Below are 23,167 nucleotides of genomic sequence, written 5' to 3'. Positions count from 1 at the left end.
TTAAGAAGTGCCCAAGAGGACTATGAGCCCACCTGAGCCTCGATGCATGGAACAGCCACTCCACCACAGCCACTTGCCTCCCACCTTCCCTGCTCCTATGTGGTTGCTGTTGATTCCTCTGGCAAGAAGGTGACGTCAAGTCTTGAAGGGTTTTTTTGCTGCCCCATCAACAAATGGGGACTGCTCTGAGGACAACAGCAACTATTGTCCCAGAAGAGCAACCCAACATCTCATCGCAGGCTTGGAGCACCTGCTAGTGCATGAAACAACCCCCACCCAAGGAGATGGCACTTGTGCAATGCCATGGCCTCCAAGTCACCAAGGATGCTACCACGCCAAAGGATAACACTGTGCTTTAATGTTTTAGAGACAAACGGACTTCCACATGGTACAACAGCGTGCTGTACGTACTATACATATATACACACCCGGTTTGTAGTTAAAGCTTGTGTATTTGAACAATACAAATGTTCCAAAAAAAATGCACCAAGTCTTATTACAACAAAAATGTGAACAAAATCCAGGCACAAAGAGAGAGGTATGTTTTAAGGACTACAGGTCACACAGAAATAAAAAACAGCGGTGGTGCAACATGGACTTATCCTGAACAGAGATAAGTGGTTAAAACGCAACCTTTTCCTTTACCTCAGGAGCAAGACAGTGTTTTACAGAGATTTAATTTCCAAACTAAAGTGAACAAAGCAAAACAGATGTACTAGTGTGTGCCCCTTTGGTCCTCAAATTCTCCTTCCAGCTCTTAAGCTAAAAAGAGAAAAAGCGTTACATTAAACTTCAGGCAAGAAAGATTTAAGGCTTTTCACTTGGGTATTTGGAACTGAGTGGCAGTATCTGCTCTCAATCGTTTAAGGAAAACAAATGCCATAGAGTTAGTGTATTTTATAGATGTGCAACACACAGCAGACAAACACTTTTGTAGCACCTAACTACAGAATCCAGGACAGAGGATATTAGAAAAGATTTTTTCCAATAATGCTGTGAAGGTCATCAAGGTAAAATTAGGGTAATTAAACACATGAGGTGGTTGTTCTTGAAGGTTCTTTAGGCCCAACGGAAATTTGACCAGACATGATTTTCATTTCGTTTCCAACATGGGTTGAAGCAAGAGACAGGAATGGTGGTAAGCTCGAGCTCAGCGTACAGAACAGCTTGGATTCATATTTGGTGAGGCAGATCCGTCCATGGGAACCTGCGTTGTGGGCATCTGACACCCTGGCTGACATTTTATGTTTTAAGTTTGAGAAGGGTGGTTTTCATTTGCGCCTCATGTCTTCCCAATTAAGAGTTACAAAACACCCATTAAAACTGTAACAAAGAAGTTCAGCCAAGTCCAGCCGACTGAAACTTTTTGTACCAGTACTGCCACATACAGAGGTTGCCACATACACAGAAAAAATGTGGTTTAATTCATGTTGATGGCCCTGGAAATGCTTTTCTCAGTTGCTCTTACGAAATAAGTTGTTGTCATTTCAGGTTACTTTGCCCTGAAACGACCTGCCGGCAGGCAGCAGAGGTACAATGTGCTGTTCAGGATTTCAGTGCTCACCTTTGGTCCAACATTTATGAGAAGCAAATCTTGAAATGCTTGAAGAGAAATCTTCATTTTCAGATTATCAGACTAGATTTAGGTTCTCATTCTAACCCATGGAAATACAAGAAGGAAAGTTCAAGATATAAATATCATTAAAAACCTCTTTGGGTATCTTAGCACTCTGCAGACAGACTCTGGGGTTTTTTTTCCTCCCCTCTGTTAAAGTTTGCTTAAAAACAGTAAGAAACTGACAGTCAAAGTGGTCAGATGTTCTGAGGCACAGAAAAAAAAGGTGCATAAAACCCTTTATACTGAGATAAGACTGTGCCCCAAATAATTCAGAAGTTAATTCCCTGCATGTTAAGAGGCTAGGAAAAATGTGTTTTAAATGTCTCAAACAAAAAAAACCCCACGCACACAAAAAAAAGGAGGGTTAATACTAGCAAGAATATAAAACACCACCAGAGGTAACACCTCAAAAATGTGTAACATACATATCCAGATATTGAAACAGCCACTGCAGGACTTGTAATAAAATATAGTCAGAGAGAATTCAGGACCATCCTTTTCAGCAGAGGTACAGTATTTGCAGCATAAGTGGTCCTACAAGGATCCACAGCCTTTCGATTGTCTCCTGTGCTGCTCCATATTTATTCTAATAAACATAACTAGTTCATAAATATCCATTTCACTCCAAGCCCCACTTTTCTCCTAACAGCAGTATATTCTGCAATGTAGTTGGAAATAAACATTTCCACAACCTTACTCGTAGCTTGTAATTCTGTGACATCAGCATCGTTGGAAATCCAGGAGGAGCCTACCTCATCGTTACTGTTGTCATTTGCCATCACAAGTCTTTTACTGCACAAAGACTATGACAACAATTCACAACAATTGAGTTTAAAAGTGAGATGCAGGAACAAGTTAAGAACAGACAGTGACACTGGACAGAACAATCTCCAGAGTGCATTTAGAGAATAACACAGTTTTCAGCTCCTGATGAGTGTCAAAAATTCTTCACGGGTCTTTGGATCTTCCCGGAAATAAAACCCCCAACATTGTGCTGGTTACTGTTTTACTGTTCATTTCTGTACCCCACGCATTACCATACACATATGCCCTAGAAGGAATAAGAGGAGAGTCACTAAATCAGGCATACTCGAAAGAAAGAAGTAATCCCACAGAGATGTTTCTTCAACAGTCACGTTAAATTCTGGGGAAGTGACAAAACCTCCATACCCAGAATGGCCATCTGTCAGCAGCACCTCAGCTGTCCTCTACAGACAAGAAAGATCCCCAGCCCCCGAGCGCTGCCTTCTCTCTCAGATGCTAGGAAAACCCCACCTTTCCAAGGGGCATTCTGGATCACAGGGACATCATTGCTAGACCCAGCTTTGCTCTACCTGAGGAAGCAGAAGGTGCACTGAGGCGGAGCACGGACCTAGTGCACCTGGACAGCTGCCCACACAGCCAGCTGCCCCATCGCTGCAGTGGGCAAGGCAGGACCCAGCTTTAAATGGCACCACCCACCAGGCCCTTTCACTGAGCAGGCAAGGGTCACTCCTCCTGTGCTCTGCTCATAAACCAAGCCTGGCACACAGGTACCTAATACTGGGGTGTATTAGAAGGGGTGTGGTTAGCAGGTCGAGAGAGGTTCTCTCCCCCTCTACTCTGCCCTGGTGAGGCCGCATCTGGAATATTGTGTCCAGTTCTGGGCCCCTCAGTTCAAGAAGGACAGGGAACTGCCAGAGAGAGTCCAGCGCAGAGCCACGAAGATGATTAAGGGGGTGGAACATCTCCCTTATGAGGAGAGGCTGAGGGAGCTGGGTCTCTTTCAGCTTGGAGAAGAGGAGACTGAGGGGGGACCTCATTAAAGTTTATAATATGTAAAGGGCAAGTGTCATGAGGATGGAGCCAGGCTCTTCTCAGTGACATCCAATGACAGGACAAGGGGCAATGGGTGCAAGCTGGAACACAGGAGGTTCCACATAAATATGAGGAAAAAACTTCTTTACAGTGAGGGTACAGAACACTGGCACAGGCTGCCCAGAGAGGCTGTGGAGTCTCCTTCTCTGGAGACATTCAAAACCTGCCTGGACGCATTCCTGTGTGACTATGATCTAGGTAATCCTGCTCCGGCAGGGGGATTGGACTAGATGATCGTTCGAGGTCCCTTCCAATCCCTGGCGTTCTGTGATTCTGTGTACCGTGGCCAAAGAGGCGACACACAACAGCTCTGCAGCACACAGCTGGAATCACACACAGCCCATACGCTACCACAGAACATCTCGGAGTAACTTACGTAGCTTCAATAAACCACTCCAACTCCAGCGGGCTGTAAGGCTTCCGTGATGGCTATTGCGATTGTTGTGGTAAGGCGCTCCTGAGACTGAAAGAACAAGGAGTTCAGCAGCAGTGTTAAACCTGACCAGCACCAATGCACCGCCACTACCACCTTAGACATTAGGAAGCATTTCTTCTCTGAAAGGGTTATTAGACATTGGAAGGGGCTGCCCAGGGAGGTGGTGGAGTCACCATCTCTGGAGGTGTTTAAGAAAAGCTGGACATGGCACTTAGTGCCATGGTCTAGTTGACAGGGTGGTGTCAGGGCAATGGCTGGACTCCATGATCCCAGAGGTCTCTTCCAACCTGATTGATTGATTGATACCTGCATGCCACATACAACCAAGAGCAACATCACATCCTCACTGCCAAGCATGCCTGTTCCCCACCACCACCACACACACAAGCTCTGCTCTTCCTAAACAAATTTTATTAGTACCAAATCCTATCTTCTGTTTTGTATCCTGGAACAGACCTTTTATTTGCTTGTTTATATTGGGAATCATTTGTATTACACCTTCACAGGAATTGCATTACCATGATTTTGTTGTAACAGCTCTTGCCTTTCCTATTGTGCAGTTAGATTTTCTGCTTCTCTATTATCTTTCAGTTTTTATATATTTGTTCACCGGGTTTGCTGCTGCACCTATTCAGTCCCTACGCACAATCTCTAAGGAAAGAAAATGGAGATCAAAAATGAGCAAATTAAGAGAGTCTCCTGTCCTGCAAAGCTTTGCTTCCTGCAGCTATAACACCCTCTCTTCACCAGTCTGACACCTAACGGTCACTAAGGCTTCTGTCGCCAAGAACGGGCCAAATTAACTGCAGGACAATGAGAGCAGGCTGAGCCCAGCCCAAGGGCCTCACATCCTGCAGGTTCCTCCACTTCTCGGGGGCAGCAGGCAGGCAGTCCCTAACACAGCATCTCACTTCATCTCTTCAGACAAGAATTCTTGAAGGCATCTCTCAAATTATCTGTAGGAGAGTTCATCTCCAGCAGCATCCAACTAGTTCAGTTAGTTCTGGCAGCTGTATCTTGTAGCACATCTATCCTCTGATCAGTTACTGCCTACATCTATTTTCACAGGCACATTTACCCCTCACTGGAAACACAGGGGCTAAGATGACAGATGAGAAACACCAGTTCAAGAACACTGTTTTTCTCACACTAAAATTTGCACAGCTAAAGTCCACCGACAATTACCAGTACCCCGAGCTGGCTAGCAAAGGGAGTGACACCCCACAAAAACAAATATTCAGCTGTTTACCTTGTAATCTTCTACTGTATATTTCCAACGATCCTAAAGGAGAAAGGAAAAAGACAGCGTTATACTTATTTCTAGCTAACCATTGTCTGATCTTCACAATGAACTATCCAACAAGACACTGTACAGATTCATGTCCTTCCTGGAAACCTACACGGCATCATGCTGCTGCTCAGCCCCTGCTGGCGCTGCTCCAGGGCTTCCCTTAGCACATGGCTGTGTTTAGTGGCAGGTTCCCCTACCTGCCATGCCAGAGACTATTTAGGGGCAAAACCTGTCACTTTTCCTTAGAGCTTCTTCTGTTGGCTGCTACTTTTGAATTACTTGTGGCCACCACACCACCTGCATCACACAGCTGCAAGGGAATCCCTGCCCAAAGACTCCCTGAAAGCTAATCCTTGAACTGAGGACAGTCCTTTTGCTTCAACCTACACAAAATGCTGTTTTAAGGACCAATTCAAGATACTGGGATTCCCAGAAGGCGACTGAAATTAAGCAGATGTTTTGGATTCTTGCATTTAACCACAGATTTAACTAAGAACAATGAGACAAAAATGTTTTTATATAAAACAGACACTCTCCACCCATATATCACCCCATCCTTCACATTTCAGTGCAGGGATCACCTTAGTGCTCCCCTCAAACATGACTTCAACTTTAAGTCATTTGTGGGGCAATGCAAGTGATACTACCATCATTTATCACTGCAGTACTATAACCCACACCTTTCAGAAAAGTCTTATAACTGCTCTGTAACTCAACAGGTTATTCGTGCCAACCTCAAATGCTTAATTACACATCAAGTGGCCACACAAAGAAGTTGCTATAGAAAGCTTCAATACCCATCTGCTCAGACTAGACAAAAACCAGACACTGGCTGACAGCCTGAGGCATTAGTTATAAGAAACATTTCTGACAATGAGACTTGCCTGCTGTTTTGGAGAGAGAATTATATGCAGAAACTCCCCTCCAGCAATGAAATGGTTGTGTTACAGCTATTCTAAACAAAGCAACATAATGTTTAGATTAAATATATGGATAGGAAACAAGCTGATGCTCAGATATTTTTACACCGGTATTGCATCTACGAAGTCCTATAAGTATGTTTATGAAAAAAAAAACAGTTCTTTGCATTAGCATTTTCAAGCCTGAGCTTAAAATCCAAAGAAAGATGTTTGTTTACTGAATACAGGTCATCCACAACTACAGAAACTCACCACATTAGACTAATCCTATTATGAAAGATTAGGCCTACAGTACCAACAGCCTCACAAATCTTTGTTTGAACACTGGTTGCATTATATAGGGCACGAAAAGGGAAGCACTGCTTGGCTCACCAACCTCTTCACGGTAAGCACTCAAAAGCAAGTGAGGACTGAGAACATTTTGTTATATAAGAATCTAATCTTTTAATTATTGCAGTATATGGGAGTTTTACTCTAACTTGGAAAAAAAAAAAGAGGCAAGATTTAACCTTTCAAGCACAGCGCAGGAAGCTTTGCACATATTCATGCACGTTTCTATACTGAGAATAAAGAGTAGGAAAATTGTACACTTCTAGCACCACGTTGCCACTTGTATTAAAGATCACAGAAGACAGTTTTGAGCTCCTTAATTCTGCATTCAAGCCCTGCAGAAATGAAACCAAGCGCTAAAGACAGTCTCTCAGGAAGGGTGTGCGCCTTCACAAATCCAACTCAAAAAAATCCTCACCACTTAAAAAGATCCAGCCAACACACAATATGCGAGCCACGAACTGCCACACACACATCCCCAAGCATAGCAGCTACAGAAGGCAAAGTCTTTCACCTAGCAACTGCAGTGCTGTCAGCTCAGAACCTCATCCTACAATCTCAGCAGTTAGGTACAGCCACAGAAAACAGGTATGAAAAAAAATGTAACTGTTGAACTGCCTGTTTTCAGCCTTTTAATCAAAGTCTACTCCTGTAAGCACTGCTAGAAGACATGAAGACTGCTTCCCTGTAAGATGAGGTCACATTAAAAAAGATGTGACCTCCAAGGGCCCTTCCACTTCCAAACCAAATTCACTGCCGTGCAAGCAGAGCACAGAACAGAACTGACTGACTTCAAGCATTTTAGTGTCATATCTTACCCATTTCTTACCCACTAAGAAAACCCAGCAGGCATGCAGGTACACAAGGCTAATTCTCAGCAGTATTATTGGAGCTACAGCAAGATTAACAGACATATCAGGGGAAGTATAGCAAAACCTATGTGGTCTTTCTGAACTACAGCTGATTTTTCAGATTAATTTCTCAAAGAGACCCTACCACTCCAGTCCCCCATAATCTGCTTATGGAAGGGATCCACCATCCCCTTCCTCACCAGAACTAGAAAATGTCACTTGATACCAAGACTCATCGCAGCAACTGATCCAAGGGCACTTGCTGAGGAGAAAGCTATTTTACATAACAAATGGATTTCTCAAGTGTATCATAATTGCTTTGTTTCTTAGGCTGAACCTTATCTATAAATCTACCCTACGGCGCTCTCAGCGGGTCTCGAGTGAAAGAAAGAAATGCCAAATTTATCTGAAGAGTCAGCTAACAGATGAAAGCTTTAGATTCAATTTCTATCCATACAATATGTTCATTTACAGCTTGGAAGTTGGGATTTTTGTTCTTATCGGTCAATATACACACAAGTAGTAAATAGCTAGAGATCCCCACTGGTTTTGTGGCCTGCCTTAGAATGTGACCAAATTCTCTGTTGTTCTCACTCTGTGCTCCCTGCAGACAACAATGCTTTGGATGAACGTATAAAGCGTTACAACTCTACTACAGTCGACTGATGTGAATTAACACAGAGCTCTAAGACTCATCTGTCCTCTCCACAAAAAACATAATGCTGAGGATTGGTCTAAATCCAAATCCAGGACACAAAGTGGGCTGAGCTTTAGAGGGGGACCAGATTAGAAAGATTAGCACAGTTAGCACAGCTTGGAATCCTTTTTACAAATTAGCATCACTTTCATTACATTAACACTTACCTAGCAAGCTTGCTGAGGCCAAGTACTTGTTTGTTAGGAAGATAGCCAATATGTACCTAGACAGAGGAGAACAAACCACAAAGAGAATCAAAACCACACTTCCAAATGCATATGAAACTCATGCATAGAGAATGAGATGTGCAGTTGCCCCAGAACTAACTCTGGAACAATCCAGAGTCTTAGCATGTGGGAGGAAACATGCCACCATGCAAGCCTGAAAAATTGTGGACTGTAAATGCCTGGTGAGGTCAGTGTCCTGGTGAAGAATAGGGAAGTTTTTTGAGGGGGAGAAAAATCACAAGTCTTCAATAGTCAAGGCTTATGTTCCAAGTCTCAGGAATGCTACAGAGTACTACTGCATTTGGGTACAAAAAGCAGTCTATTACTCAGCACAGCACCCTTCATCTAAATAAATATGCTTTTCTTTCAAGACTCAAATGGATTTAGGTAGCGGGAGGGAGAGGGACTGTACTTTCACTGAAAGTTCTGATGGCACGAAGTACTTAGCCACCAAAATCAGGCTGCACTTACTGACTTTTTTTTCTCTGCTATTAGTACCAGTGATCACTGTATGATTAAGTCAACTTCCATCCTGCTTGAATACGGATTTGCTGAACATTCATATTGAACATGTAGTTGCACAGAAGTTGGAATAAGTTCTTGAGAAGAAAAGTGCTCAGATACAAAGGCAGGGGGAAAGCCATTTAGCTTCTTGTTTTTAGAAAGCAACATAGGCTACTGCAATCAGTGGGTTTACAGTTATAACAGATTATAAACCAGCATTGTGTCACTGTACCAGAGACTTGAAAAATTAGCCAAGATATAGTAAGGGAGTGTCGTGTAGGATTCTGTCCTCAGTGCTTTGCCTAGAGGCCCCATGTCAGAACCCTGTATCACTGTACCTGGAGTTAGAGGTACCACAGTGCACCTAATTACCTGGCTAACTTGCTCATTCCTATCACTTCTGTTGGGTAATCAACCCACTGACACCTGAAAAGACACGAAACATTTCAGATAAAGAGACATAACTTAGAAATAAGCATTGAGTCCTGTATCCCATGGAGTATTTTGTCAATTTCCTAATTTCATTTAAGATAGAACTGCAAATACAGGACCTACTGGTCAGTATTTGCAGCCTGTTTGATGTACCCAACAGGAGAATGGTTAGTCTGAGAACAGGCATACCAAGTTGTTTAGCAGACCGTTATAGGAGCAGGACCAATTTGGTGTTTGCGAAGAGATTTCTCCAAACCACACAGGCTGAAACAGCTAGATGTAAAAAGAACGCATGTATCGCCACAGGAGTAACAAAAAATATACACAGTACATGTAACCAAGAATAACAGGTGAAATAGAAAGCTTGCACAGAAAAAGAAGTTACCTTGCTTTCCAGTATAAAATACTAACAGTAAGAAAATAAAGCAGACGAAATTGAGTTGACTCAACTAAATAAACAGCTGGTTTCTGTTCGGGTATTTTTGGGAGACAGTTTTACTCAGGACATATGCAGTACTGATTGAATTTTACAGAAAACAAGAGCATTTGCTACTCTGTGGCCTGTGAGTACTTTATGGTAAAACAGATGGATCAGAATAAGCTCCGTCCTTCTGCGCCGATATGGGAGCGAAGGGGCTGAGATGTGCAGAAGGGACTACCCACTCTGAACTCTTCATCACATTTATAGCCGTTAACTTGAGAATTTTTATTTTCTTTTTAAAGTTGTTGGCATCACAATTTCAACACCCTCTAAAACATCAGGTGCTTTCATGGGAGTCCCAACCTAAGCAGCCTCCTGCTAGTCAATTTTGACCACCCCCTCCCTGACTGGGCTTGCTTACTTAAGACAGGGCTGCTCAGCAGAAGTTTGTTCCACTCATGGGGCATTCTGGAGATGAATGTGCACTAGACAGCTCTAAGCCAGAAGCTAAATCCGTGACAGAGCCAGTGTGCAGGGTGAGCTGGTTTAATATCAAGACGTCTGCCCTCAAGGCTTGCTGCTGCTTCACAAAGAAGAGCTTTGATATGAAATGTCAGAAACCATTAGATTACTTAGACTAGGAAAGGTTGAGCATTGTATTTTAGGAGCTTAAATCCAAATAAAACTCACATTAAGGAGGTCTTCCTTATTTGTATTCTGAAGATTAACTTCTAGAATTATAGCCGTAAGCAGTAAATACTTCTAGCTTTAAAAGCTTTGTAGTTAGAGCTACAAAGTCTTTTACATGTACTTTAGCTCTTTTAACATGTATTCCCACATTTGTTTTGTGAGGAAGAGTTACCTTTCCAACAAATGGAACGAGGTGATGCTCACACAATGAGAACATGTCTATGTCCTTCACAATTACCATCTCATCATGATCTTCATCAAAGATGGCGTCATTCAGAACATCTGAAATTAAACATCCGCATTAAAAAAAAAATAAATGCACAAGCATGGAAGGTCTTTCCAGCCAGCACCTAAGAAAGCTTATGGCAAGAGCATAGTGCTCTCAGAACTACAGATTTTAGGGTTAAGGTATGGGAGGCAAGGAAGGAGTAACAAAGCACGCTTTGGTTTGCATACAATCACGCAACTGCCACAGCACTATGTCAGACTACCTACGTGCTACACCAGAAGTCAGCCTATAGTGTTTTATTTAAATAATAGTTTGTGTCCAGGTTAGAACAAGTCTAGTCTTTGCAGAATTACTGACATCTTAAGAGCAATTCAGACTACAGGTGATAAAGCCAGTGCCGAGGAGGAGAGCACATCTCAGAGGGCTTCCATTAGTGCTCCCACATACCACAAGCAAAGCTGAGCTACGCCATCACAGCAGTTTCTTCAACACTTCAACAGCATCGCGACCTTCAAGCAGGCTTTGCGCCCAAATAAGACACTCTCATTTCATCCTGAAGTACACCAGCCAGCAGCTGTTTAGGCATACACAGAAGTCAAAGAGACAGATCTGTATTCACAGATCAGGGGAGAGATTTGCTGTCCTGAACTGAAAGCAGGCATGCATATGCATACTCCAGCCTAATTCTGCATCTCAGAGTTAACAGAGAATTGAGATGGAGAAACCCACAGAGATAGAAGGAAGAAGAGACAGCTCAGTAGAAAAGGAACACATAATGTGACACCTTGCTAGTCTCAGAGCTCAGCACAACAGATCCTCAGTTGATTTTCCAGATTTAGCAGTCCCCTGACACGTCCTCAAGCAATCCTGACACAGGTTACAGCAGATCACTATAGTCTCCACAGAGACTACAGGCAGCTGGACCGTGCTGGGAGAGGTTAAAAGTGGAACAGCTTTTTGAAGGACAAGAGAGAAGAGCTGTATAGAAAAGAGAGAGAGACAGAACAGCAAGACAGAACTAGCTGTACAGAAGGGCTAATAATCAGAACAAGGAACTCTGCAAACAAGTCACTTGAAGCCACACTGACTACTTGGAGTTACTTCCAGGAACCAGAGTCACATACACCAACTGTCAGAAGGGGAACCAGGGTGCTCAGGGACTGCCCTGCTTCATCCACAGTGGAGCTTAGCACCTGCGGTGGCGATTACACAAATCTCATAGTTGTGTCTGCTCTACTTGCCTTTATGCCTTCCCCTGACACGCACGCACACCTAATGGCCACCATCTGTTGTCGATAACGTATCATCATCACAGAGCATTTTAATTTCCTGCTCGCTATCAGCACTACACAGGTAAACCCTGGAAACTGTGCGCAAGATGTTCTGCCTGCAACGCACGTTCTTTCCTGGGAAGGGCTGGCAACCTGCAAGACAACGAGGCTGAACCCCAGAAGGCTTTTGATCAGGTCAGAGAGCAGGAGCAGGGGGCACGAAAGAGGCCAGGAAAACAACTCTGTGAAGGCACATGATTTGTTCTTCCAATGTCAGCATCTAGTTTATACCAAACACTGCCAGAGAGGATTGTGATTACATGGGGAGCATCGTGCAGTTTTGTAAGTATCAATTCAGCCAGGAATAGCCAGAATCTGACACAGAGCAGGCTCAGAGGACAGAGGAGAGACGAGCAGTCCGCCTGGGTTCTTAGCAGCACTCTGCAGATGTGCCATTTTCTACAGCAGAAAGGCAACAGTGGTTTCACAAAACCTGCTATATGCCCAATGTTATTAAAACAAAATCCAAACAGATCCACGAAGCATCTCCAGAGTTGACTGCTGCTGTTATTAGCCCACCAGCCTGGCTCGTACCAGCCTTGCCAGGAGCGTATCGGAGCCCGATGGTAGATATGGATTTACGTCAGCACACTTTTGAAGCAGACTGTCAGACAATCAAAACCGGCCACATTCTCCTTAAGTCATGGTAACATGTGACACAGTGTAAGGCCAAGCCTCAACAGAAAGTGTTTCAACCATGAAGTCTCATATATGTGTACATAAATGCATATACACGCTCATGTATAAAATATATATTAATAGATCCTTCCAAACTTCATCTAAGGAACCCAGGTCTATCACTGGAATGCTGAAGAGCTGCATCATGGAGAGAGCTGCTAGCCCTATTCTAAAGCTGGGAAAAAAGAATGTTAAATGACCTATGAAGTGCCACACAGCAACTTCAGGAACAAAATGCATCTTTCTCATGGCTAAAGCAATCAAACAGGAACACAAAGGTCATCCATCCTTTATAGGCCAGAGCCTATAAAGAAGAAACCAGCTTAGTGTTAGCCCCTCCAATAACCCCTTCACAACTGCCAGGTGATACAGGGACATGAGGGTAAAACAAAAGCCCCAACAAGCTCAGCCTGTAGCACATGTTCTGGAGAACTTAACAGAGCTGAAAGGACAGAAGGGGAAACAGGGCCTAAGATTAACCAGGCCAAGAAGCAAAGTTGGGGACAAATTCGTGCCTCTTTTCCTGTTCTTTCATTCCACCTACTAGGGCACACTGCCTGCTTCACTAGCTTGATGTCAGTTTCCTCATTTGGAGGCCCCAAAACATTTACTCTTGCCACATAGGGCAAGATCTAGAAGTCATGTGGTCCCTCCCCAGGCCTGTCCCACTTCACACAGAGCAACATGGCTGTTACACTGGCTGTGTCTCTCAGCTCTAAAATACCCACCTGCCCTTCTAATGCAACTGCATGTTTTCCATCCCTTCCTCCTGTGGCACCAAGATCTTCAAAGCACAAGCACAGAAGTCAACAGAGCTTTTAGAAGGAAGGAGGGCTAGAAGTACATATTGCTGGCTTGGTTTCCTGACAAAGCAAGGCACCTGTGCAGCTCAGATGGGCTCCTCCTCAACAGGCTACTTTTCCTTAATACTGAAAGGAAGTTCTTCCTCTCAAACACAGCAATACTTTTACTCCTTCCAAGTACCACCTACATAATCCTCCACATCAGCAGGATAGGACTAGTGTCTCCTCTGCTAGCAAGGAGATCATAGAATGGTTGGGGTTGGAAGGGACCTTAAAGATCATCCAGTTTCCAACCCCCTGCCACGGGCAGGGAAACCTTCCACCAGGACCATCTTGCTCCAAGCCCCATCCAACCTGGCCTTGAACACTGCCAGGGAGGTGGGCAGCCACAGCTTCTCTGGGCAACCTGGGCCAGGGTCTCACCACCCTCACAGCAAAGAATTTCTTCCTAAGATCTCATCTAAATCTTCCTCTCTCTCAGTTTTAAAACCGTTCCCCCTCGTCCTGTCACTCCATGCCCTTGTAAAAAGTTCCTCTCCCACTTTCCTGTAGCCCCTTCAGGTGCTGGAAGGCTACTAGAAGGTCTCCCCAGAGCCTTCTCTTCTCCAGGCTGAACAGCCCCAGCTCTCTCAGCCTGTCTCCATAGCAGAGGTGCTCCAGCCCTCTGAGCATCTTCGTGGCCTACTCTGGACTCACTCCAACAGCTCTGTGCCCTTCTTATGTTGAGGGCCCCAGAGCTGGACGCAGCACTGCAGGGGGGGTCTCACAAGAGCAGAGCAGAGGGGCAGAATCCCCTCCCTCGCCCTGCTGGCCATTGCTGCTGGGGATGCAGCCAGGATACAGTTGGCTCTGAGCTGCAAGCTCACATTGCCAGCTCATGGTGAGCTTCTCGTCACCCATCACCCCCACGTCCTTCTCCTCAGGGCTGCTCTCAATCCATTCTCCACCCAGCCTGTATTTGTGCTTGGGATTGCCCCCGACCCACGTGCAGGACCTTGCACTTGGCCTTGTTGAACTTCATGAGGTTTGCACAGATGGGGACATTCATACATTGCCCCTTGGCCTCTCAGTCCTACCTCCCCTCACTCTGCTTTTATTAGTCACAGCTGTGCTCAAGTGCTGCCACCAAGCCCTATAAGCCAAATGAGACTGCAAATAACACCATTTTCATTCTCCACCACCCCAGAAAAGCCAAGGGAATTTACTGCTTAAGTCCTTAAGCCTAGACACATCACATTAATTAAAATATATGGCTGGGAGGAGGGGAACGAGAACATTTATGTACAGTCAGGGCGCTCTCTAGATTATTCCAGCTGATTTTTCCTTCAGCCCATAGTTCAAGTCCTGTTGTAGAAACTTCAGTGGGCTCTTAAAACTGAACAGTCACCTCTGCTGCAAGTTAACTCCTGAAACAGAGCAGAATTAATTTTCCCCATTATCTTCAAAAAGAGTTGATAAAAGCAAAAAATCAGAATTGGATGAAGACAGAATGAGAAAGGCCTTTCAGGATTTTACGTCAGAGCTAAGCAGAAAGACCTGTTGCTATAGAAACTATTTGCATGGCTTTAATGTGACACAGGAAAGCAAAAGCACCTCTGGCAACCAAAGAAGCTGGAGCCCACCCGGCAGCTGGCTCGGCAGGTGAAGGGAATGAAGGCTGGCAGCACTCTGCAGAGCAGCACTGCATCAGCTTTCACAGCACTTCAGGCGTCCCATTTTTACTATGCCTGTGAGACAAGAAGACTGATAGTGATGTAGGTTGTTCTCACTATGAGTTAAAGTACTTCCCATGGTGTGAAGCTGCCTCACTGCCTCCACTTCAGAGGAGTCAGACTGAGGATTGTTCAGTGTCACCAGGATGAAGGCAGTCTCAGAGAGTCACAGATACTGTTCACGTGCTCATCCATCCTGGCAGAGGCATAAGGCACAAGGTTCTCCTGACACCCACAGCTCCAGAATGTCCTGACAGGCCCCATGCTCTCCATGGTGACATATATGTTGCAGCAGGCAGCTGAGGCCATTGCAGGAATGGGTGCCAGCCAAGGGATGCAGATGACCCACAAGGGTGGTGGGGCAAGTCACATCATACCAATGCCCGTTAGCTTGAACAAACTAAAGTACAGGCTGAGTTCAGGTACCTTCTGCTCTCCAGGAACACAGAGTTACACCAAAAACAATGGCAGGGGACCTTGCATGAACTAGGAACATGGTCTGGAGGATACCCCAGAACAGCAGTGCCATGAGCCAGAGACCAAAGGCTAATGGCTCATGATGGCAGAATCAGCTGGGGGATGTTGGCAGATACCTTTGTTTTTCTCTAGGAAAAGTTCCTCTCAGCTGAAGACAGATGTAGTTGCCAGAGCAGGAGCCATGAGCTAACAGCTGAATGTGTGGTAGAGAAACCAACTGACTACAGGGTCAGAATTAAATCTGGAAGGAAATTGCTATAAAAACCTTTCAGTTGCCGCTGGGTAAGCAGCAAGGTGTAGAGTCAAAACTAAATTTTTTATTTATTCATGTGATGACACTACAGGACAGCTGTAGTTAGAGAAAATATTCCAGACAAGAAACAAGACAATTACTGCAGCCTTTCAGTGTTTAAAAAGGTACCAGGAATTTATTATGCATACAGAGAAGAGAATCAGGCTACAAAAACACTCATTCATATAAAGAGAGTTTGTACTGCTGCAGAAAGTTAATGACTTCAGGTTGCTAAGAAAGGAGTGGTCTGAGTATGCCAATTCACAAGAGAATTACCATTTGCTTCAAGAAGTCTTGAAGAGCTCTAGAAGAGACACAGCCTAAGATGCCACATTACTATGTTAATAGGCAATGAGTTCAAAAGCTGCAGAGAAAATTAAATAAGCACTGTGTGGCTTCCTTGCCATAACATACCTTCCTAACAGAAACCAAGACAAGCCTCATGTACAAAAGAATTCACAAGTTTATGCCTAATTTTTCCACAGATTTTATCACTGCCACACCAAAGGACTAGAAACAGACATTCAACTTCAGACAGGAACATCTGCTTCAGACCCAAAGCTTAATTCCTCAGTTACCAGAAGAGAGGTGAACCAGATGTGTAATTAAGGCACATTTCATAAAAGCAAAGATGGAGGAAAAGCCTTAGTGCTGTTCAACTAATTCTGGCCATCATTTGTACAGATCCATTTATTTTCCGATAAGACACTTTCCCACGTTGCAGTGAGAGACTCCAGTCTGTTCATAAGAGATCTGAGAGCCTGCAGTAACTGATGAAGCTAAGATTAGGTTCTAGAAGCTGTGCTCTGCCAGGAGATTTATTAATATGAGGGACAGCAGGGTTATGGAGATGCTCATTAAAATGTATCAGGATTTCAATAACCATTTCAATGTCTCATGTCATAGAAGGTGCTGAAAGTCCCCCCATCTACACTTTTCTCTGATTTTCCTTTGTTTCCATTTCAGAAAGGATGAAACAACACTTTGGAAAAGCAACATGAAGAGATCAGAAGCCTTTAACTAGTTAAGATCCAAGACATTTAATAAATTCCCAGCAAAACCCCAAAGAAGCTTAGCAAATCTGGTGTTACTTGAGCATTAATGGCCAGGGGAAATCATCCTGGGAAGTCCCACAGCCCTAGTTCCCAGCAGAAGTTTCACTGCCCTGAGTCCCTGTTTCAGCACAGTAGGCTTCACCCACCCAGGGGTAGAGGTTGAGGAAAGAAACCCCCAAGAACCGTACTCTGAACAACCCTCTATCTCCCACCCCTTCTGTTTAAGAGAACAAGCCACTGCCATAGCACAATAACACTGATATTTAAGTTATTTATAGGTTAGATTGTTGCATCTATGAGAAGCAAGAGAACTAGCTGTACTTTGTTTCCAGTAACAGGAAAGAATGAAGTAACTCACCAGCTCTTAGCAAAGGGCACCGCTGCTGATCAAACAGCCATGTTTGTTTAAGGCACTGCCTGCCTATTTCTATGTAGTAATGCTTAGCACCTCTCGTCCACAGCAAACTGAGTAGGCTTGGAAAAATTTATGAGCTTACACCATCGTTGTCATCTGTCAAAATACCAAATCCACACAGACAAGAAGATGAAGAAAAAGAGTATTAAGGTTGCATTTTTTCCACCCTTCACCACAGGAAAAACATATCAACTCATGAGAGAGGAAAAGCAACATACACACAGTTCAGCAGGTGTTAATCGACTGTATGACACCTAACTAGTTGTTATTTGCTTTAAAATAAAAGCTGCAGAGCAGAGTCACTCAGCTTCCAGGCAAATAAAGCATACATGCAGCCTTTCAAACCAGAGGTTCAGAAAGCAAAGTCACCCTCTCCCCATATTTCTGATTTTCATTTCCCTATTAAACACACTGACAGGACAGCTGAACCTGCCCACAGGCTTGAAAGCTCACATACCTACCAAGAAACAGCCTGACAGCTCCTGTTAATGTAACAACTATCACCATTACCAGCAGCTACACTGTTCAACAAACACGCCGTTCCACTTAGGGCGCTCAGGGATGATGAGGACAAGCTCACTTCCTACTGCAGATGCAGGCAGCTTGTTCAGCCCTGTGCCTGATGTTTCCTACGGGATTACACAATCAGAACAAACTCCTTTACAATTTACCTTTTTGAAGCCTGCATCGCTGACACTCACTGTTTCTGTAACACCCAGTTAGCTCCGCTTAGCAAGATCGGTTTCTCAAGTGTTCAGCTTCAGGTTAGTGCTGTCTGCAATCTTATTTCCATGCATTCACCCATTTACTGCGTTTGCACACACTTGTGCTTTGTAGTATTTATATAGACTCACAGACTGCACCGCTGAGTGTGACATTAAGCCTTTAGTAAAAGAAGGGACAGATCTCCCAAGGTTTAGTCTTTGTGTGGCAGGCAATTGCTTGAACCAACCATAAGAAAGCTAAAAGCAACCAGCTACCAACAGTCCAGCTCACCTTTATTAACCAAGGGAATAGGTTACTCCTTTGCTACACAATTTACTCCCAGAAGTATGAAGCTGATAGATCTGACCCTGGCTCAGGAAAAATCAAACATGTTCCTGGATGTTCATGTAGAACCACTGCATGAAATTGAAAAGCAAAACTTTTAGTACCCTGTCTGCTCTGACATCCTTACCAATACATTAAGAGTTTTCTGCTGTAATGGCTGCGAGTCTACACAGATGCCCAAGGGTGAACTGCTGGCATTTTTTAATCCGGTCCCCAGGTGGATTTTATTTGAAGTCACTGGAGGTATTCTTGCTACTCCAGTGAAAGCCTGATGACTAGTGCTATAGAAGTGAGATCAAAACATCTGATTATGTTTTGACAGAGAAAGAGTGAGGCCTTTAGTAAAGCCAGGATTAATAGGAGAAAAGACACAATCTAGAAAGAACAGCAAGAGCCAGATTTAGACATTTAGCAAGTAAACTCTACAAATGGCTCTGAAATACAATACTGACCAGCTGCACAACACAGATAGCAAAGATGAGTAACAGGTAAAGGAGGAACACTGGTTCTCTGCACTGCTGAAAACAAGCTAAGAAATACACACACAGTGGAAGCTGGAAAGCAGAATCAGCTTCTCTGTTACTCACATAAATCTGAATGGAGAGAAGGGACAGAATTTAGATGTAACCTTCCCTACACCACTACACATTTAAGCTGTGGGAAATACAATCAGGTGTCATGGAAGCAAAGTGACAACACCCAGTAAAGGAGATCAAACAACCAGCATATTTAACCGTTCCCCAAATGTATGTTCTCAGATACACGGTAACCAAAGAGATCAAGAAAATAGTTTGTTCTTAGGGATGAATTATCAATCAAGGCTGAAAAACAATACCCATTTGCTGACTCTGTTGAAACCACACATCAGCTCAGCAGCTCCCAAAAGCACTCCTTAAAACTAAAAGAACCAGGGTGCCTTAAACCAGACTCCCCCCATTCACATCACTTGGTCACCTTCTCCTCCAGTGCCACCACATAGGACAGATGGCTGCAGGGTAGGTAAGGCCATCATCCCTCACCATACTAGAAAGCTTCCAGCAACTTGACTGTACTCAAAAATGCACAGTGACAAGTAAGAGCAAGGCACCACCCACATCGCTAACCTCCAAGAGCAGTGGGCAGCATTCAAAGCAGTCATGGAGCTTAGTTTTGGGACCAACCACACAACTCCCATGTTCTCGCTTACAGCAAGTGAGGCTTGAGACAAGAACATTAAACACTGAAGCCCTCCTGCAGTGTACTTGCAATTTTACACTCCCCAGCCTTCACTGTATTTCATAATTTGGGAATATATTTATTACATCATTTTTTTGTGTTCCCATATGGAAAATTAAAGTGCCACCAGAAATTAATTGCTTTTCTCCTGCCTACCTAAGGCAGATACTCGAGCATACAAACTCAGAAGGCTGATTTTAAAGCCTGTACCTGGGCTAACATTCACTACCTCGGTTTGTCTTTGTCACGAGGCTTTGGTTCAGCCTTTTCTGGCTGCACAGTCTGGCAACATTTCCACAGACTGGCAAGGGCTGTGAGCTCAGCTGGGGCCAGCTGAAGACAGGTGCCTGTTGCAACACACCTTGCTTCTAGCCCTGCGTTTGTACAGTCACCACCACAGAGCTTTTACTTGAGAAACCTTCTATGAGAAGATGGGACTTGCAGCTATTATAACTGTCTCTTATCTTCTGCCTGCTGGGGGGTAAACTTGAACATGCTCCTTAACACACACCCTGCAAATCACTGCTTTAACCTCTGCCTGTCCCAGACAGTTCCACATAAGGAGCTGAATAAGCTGCAAAATGAACCTGAGGAAACAAGAGGTCAGGGCTGCTTTTTGTTGGGGTTTGGGTTTTTGAGGTGGTTTGGTCTTTTTTGCTTTTACAAGCCAGTTCCTGGTCTAGTTCACAGCCTGGCCAGGCAGACAGTTGCATTAGTATAACCAAGTGAACAGCACAGCAGGATGCTGCAGCAGAGACAAAGAGCAGGAGCTGCAGTCCCACAGCCAGCCTTGTTCCCAAAGATTGGTAGTTGTTGGCTCTAGGCTTCACGATGCATTTAAAACTCTCCCGAGTGGAAGTTACTCCCATACCAACTCTCCCAGCCAACTTCTCATCCACTAGTCGTTCTGCTAGCTGCTGTGGACTTGTCCTTCAGCTACAGCTCGCTCTTGTTTGGCTAGTAAGAGTGGGAAAACTGGAAGCTGGGCATTGTGCAAGAAGAGGTGAGTAGCTGGAAAGTAAAAAGATTCCCCACCTGACATAGAAAGTGATGTTAAGATCACAGCTTCATTTTAATTCCTAGAGAGAAAAGAAAAAAGCAGTCCAAAAGTACTGCAGCTAGCAGTTACACTTCATACTCTTGGATATAATACAGCTCTCTCCAAGGTATGGATATTCAGAGGAGGGGACTATCCAGAACTACTCTGCTTAATGAAATGTATGTGAGAGATTGGGAGAGGCTATCTGGGTCCCAGAGAATCCACACTGGAGCAGAAAAAAGCTATTAAAAAACTTAAGGGAATGTGTGGCTCTGCACACAACACTGGCAGCAAGATAAGAGAGGATTTAAGATGGGCAGCAACCTCATCTAAGTTCAGCACAGATATTTATGCTCAGAAACTACCACTAAAAAATTCTTCTGCTAGAGACTGGCAGGATGACTGTGAAGCCTCATGTGTTTTACAGCAGTAAAGAGACACATGAAATCCCCAAATGAGGAAAGTTATTCCCAGTAAACTAAGGATTATTTTGCGAGGTTTTAATGAAACTTCATCTCAGACTGTGCAGCAGGACTGAAGGAAGATGGGAATGAGGGTGGCCCCTGCAGCCCAGAGCCTATTTCCAGATGTGAACCTGAAAACCTGGTTTGCTCAGAAAGGCAAAACAAAGATCAAGGCAGAAACGCTGCTCTGAGGGGAAGCTAGAACACAACGCTGGCACAGAAGTATGAGCTGGCCATGAGAAAGTTAATGCTGGAAGTTACATGCAATGTGATTTCAGAAGAGCCAACCCTTGAGAAGTGAAAAAGAAACTAAACACAAAAGCCTGCACTTAGGAAAAGGACTCTGACATGTCAGCAGGAAGCTCCCTGACGCCAGCCATCAGCGCTGTTCAGCCCTTTCATTCAGCTCCATACGCTGATGCTGTTTGGGGCACTCGATACACCAGCATTGTACTCTGGAGAGCAGAACACGATCAGCTCCTTCCTGATTCACACTCAAAGGCCCTTGCTTGGGTGTTTGCATCCCTTACGCACTACCAGGAACTTGCCTTTTACTGTAAGAGGAGCAGAAGGGGGAATTCCCCAGCTTCCCAAGCCCTGTTTCTAGTGGGTACAGTCCTTAGTGGGAAGGCTGAGAAGAGGAAACTGACGTAAAAACTAAATTTTCAAGCAGGATTTACCCTGCACTGGAACCAAGAGCCATCTTTGGAGTTGCTGGCGACTAGGAGAACAAATCCCACCCAGTTCCTCTCCTCCTGCCCTCAGGGAGGGCCCACAGCCAGCAAACGGATAAGACACTCTGCTGGGGCAGGGATGTGAACCTGGGGTACCTCAGGGTCGCTGCATTCTCTGCTGGGACCCTGAGATGCTGCTGGGATCTCCCCGACCTCCTCCTCCTTTCTCCTTACCTCGCTTCCTCAACATTCATTCCCACCTTTGAAAAACCTCACCTGATAAAAGCATCAGCAGAATGGGACCTTTTCTGAGAAATTGAAACCACCTATGTCTGCTCACAGAAGCAAGTGTTCCTACCCCTTCTGAACACAGCCTAGCTCAGCTGGGGATGGAGGGAGGTGCAATCCACAAGTCCTTAAGCCAGAGCTTGAAAAGTTTACACCAGAAGAGGGAAAGCAAAAGCACTTCCTCTGTTCACCCAAACCAGAAGCACAGAAGTTCATGAGAAAATGTGAACTTTACCAGCATGGAGTAAACCGGGGGAAGGAGGGGACAGAGAGCCCCTGAGGTGCAGGTGCTCCTAGCACAGGCTGATGATGGCTTAGTAACTTACAGCGGCAAAGCCCGTTTTAAGCAGTAAAGCAGCCAAGCCAGCACCACGGCTGGGGTCAAAGCAGCAGCTCCAGCTCCGCGCCCCCCGGCCCGGAGCCCCCCGCGGGTGACAGCCGCCCGCCCGCCCCGGGGCAGCGCTCCCTACCCGAGATGGTCTCCTGGTAGCCCTTGGTGAAGAACTGCATGGCGGTGGCCGCCCTCCAGGGCGTCTTCAGCAGCCCCGGCCGCTCGGGGTCCTCGCCCAGGGAGCGCAGGATGGTGGTGTAGGCGGCCGCCAGCCCGGGCAGGCTCAGCTCGTTGTCCTCCTCGCTGCGGGGCCGCTCGCCCCGCCAACCGTCCCCGCTGCCGCCGGCGGGGACGCGCGGCTTCTCGGCTCCTGCCGACGGGGAGACGGAGGGCGGCAGCGGCGGCCTCTCCTGCCGCGCGTACCCGTTACAGCTCCGCGCCGCCTCCATGGGCCCCGGCAGGGCCCGCCCGCGGTGGCGGAGCCCGTCGCCCTCAGCGCTACCGCCCGCCCCAGCCCTCAGCCCGCCGCCACCTCAACGCTGCCGCCCGCCGCCGCCGCCGCCCGCTTTATACCGCCCGCGCCGCCGCCATTGGCCGCCGCCGCCGCCACGTCACCCGCGGTGTCATGAGCCGGCCGGTCTCAGCCCGCCGCGGCAGCGGGGGGATCCCGGCGGAGGGGCCGGGCTGGGGGCACGGGGGGGGCGGCCCTGAGCCGCGGTAGGGGAGCCCCTTCCATCGCTCCGACGGGGGGACGGCCCGCGGGGAGCCCCGGGCGAGCGGCGAGGCGGCGCTGGCAGGGGACGGGTGCGGAGGTCCCGCTGGGGCGGGGGTCCGAGCTCC

At 45.7% G+C, this 23,167-nt stretch overlaps 1 protein-coding gene across 1 annotated transcript; it reads right to left on the bottom strand.

The window, feature by feature from the left end:
• Positions 1 to 7,319: 7,319 nt before the first annotated feature.
• Positions 7,320 to 22,810, bottom strand: GCH1 (GTP cyclohydrolase 1). Its single transcript, XM_068397411.1, has 4 exons — positions 22,467 to 22,810; positions 10,447 to 10,556; positions 8,168 to 8,223; positions 7,320 to 7,344 (listed from the first exon to the last, which is right to left on the bottom strand). The coding sequence occupies exons 1-4, from the start codon at positions 22,774 to 22,776 to the stop codon at positions 7,320 to 7,322; spliced, it is 501 nt and encodes a 166-aa protein (XP_068253512.1). The 5' UTR covers positions 22,777 to 22,810.
• Positions 22,811 to 23,167: the final 357 nt, after the last annotated feature.

This window comes from Nyctibius grandis, chromosome 4 (assembly GCF_013368605.1).
Source record: "Nyctibius grandis isolate bNycGra1 chromosome 4, bNycGra1.pri, whole genome shotgun sequence".
Classification (NCBI taxonomy): domain Eukaryota; kingdom Metazoa; phylum Chordata; class Aves; order Nyctibiiformes; family Nyctibiidae; genus Nyctibius; species Nyctibius grandis.
Note: the sequence above shows the minus strand (reverse complement) of the source record. Positions and strands in the feature narration are given on the sequence as shown.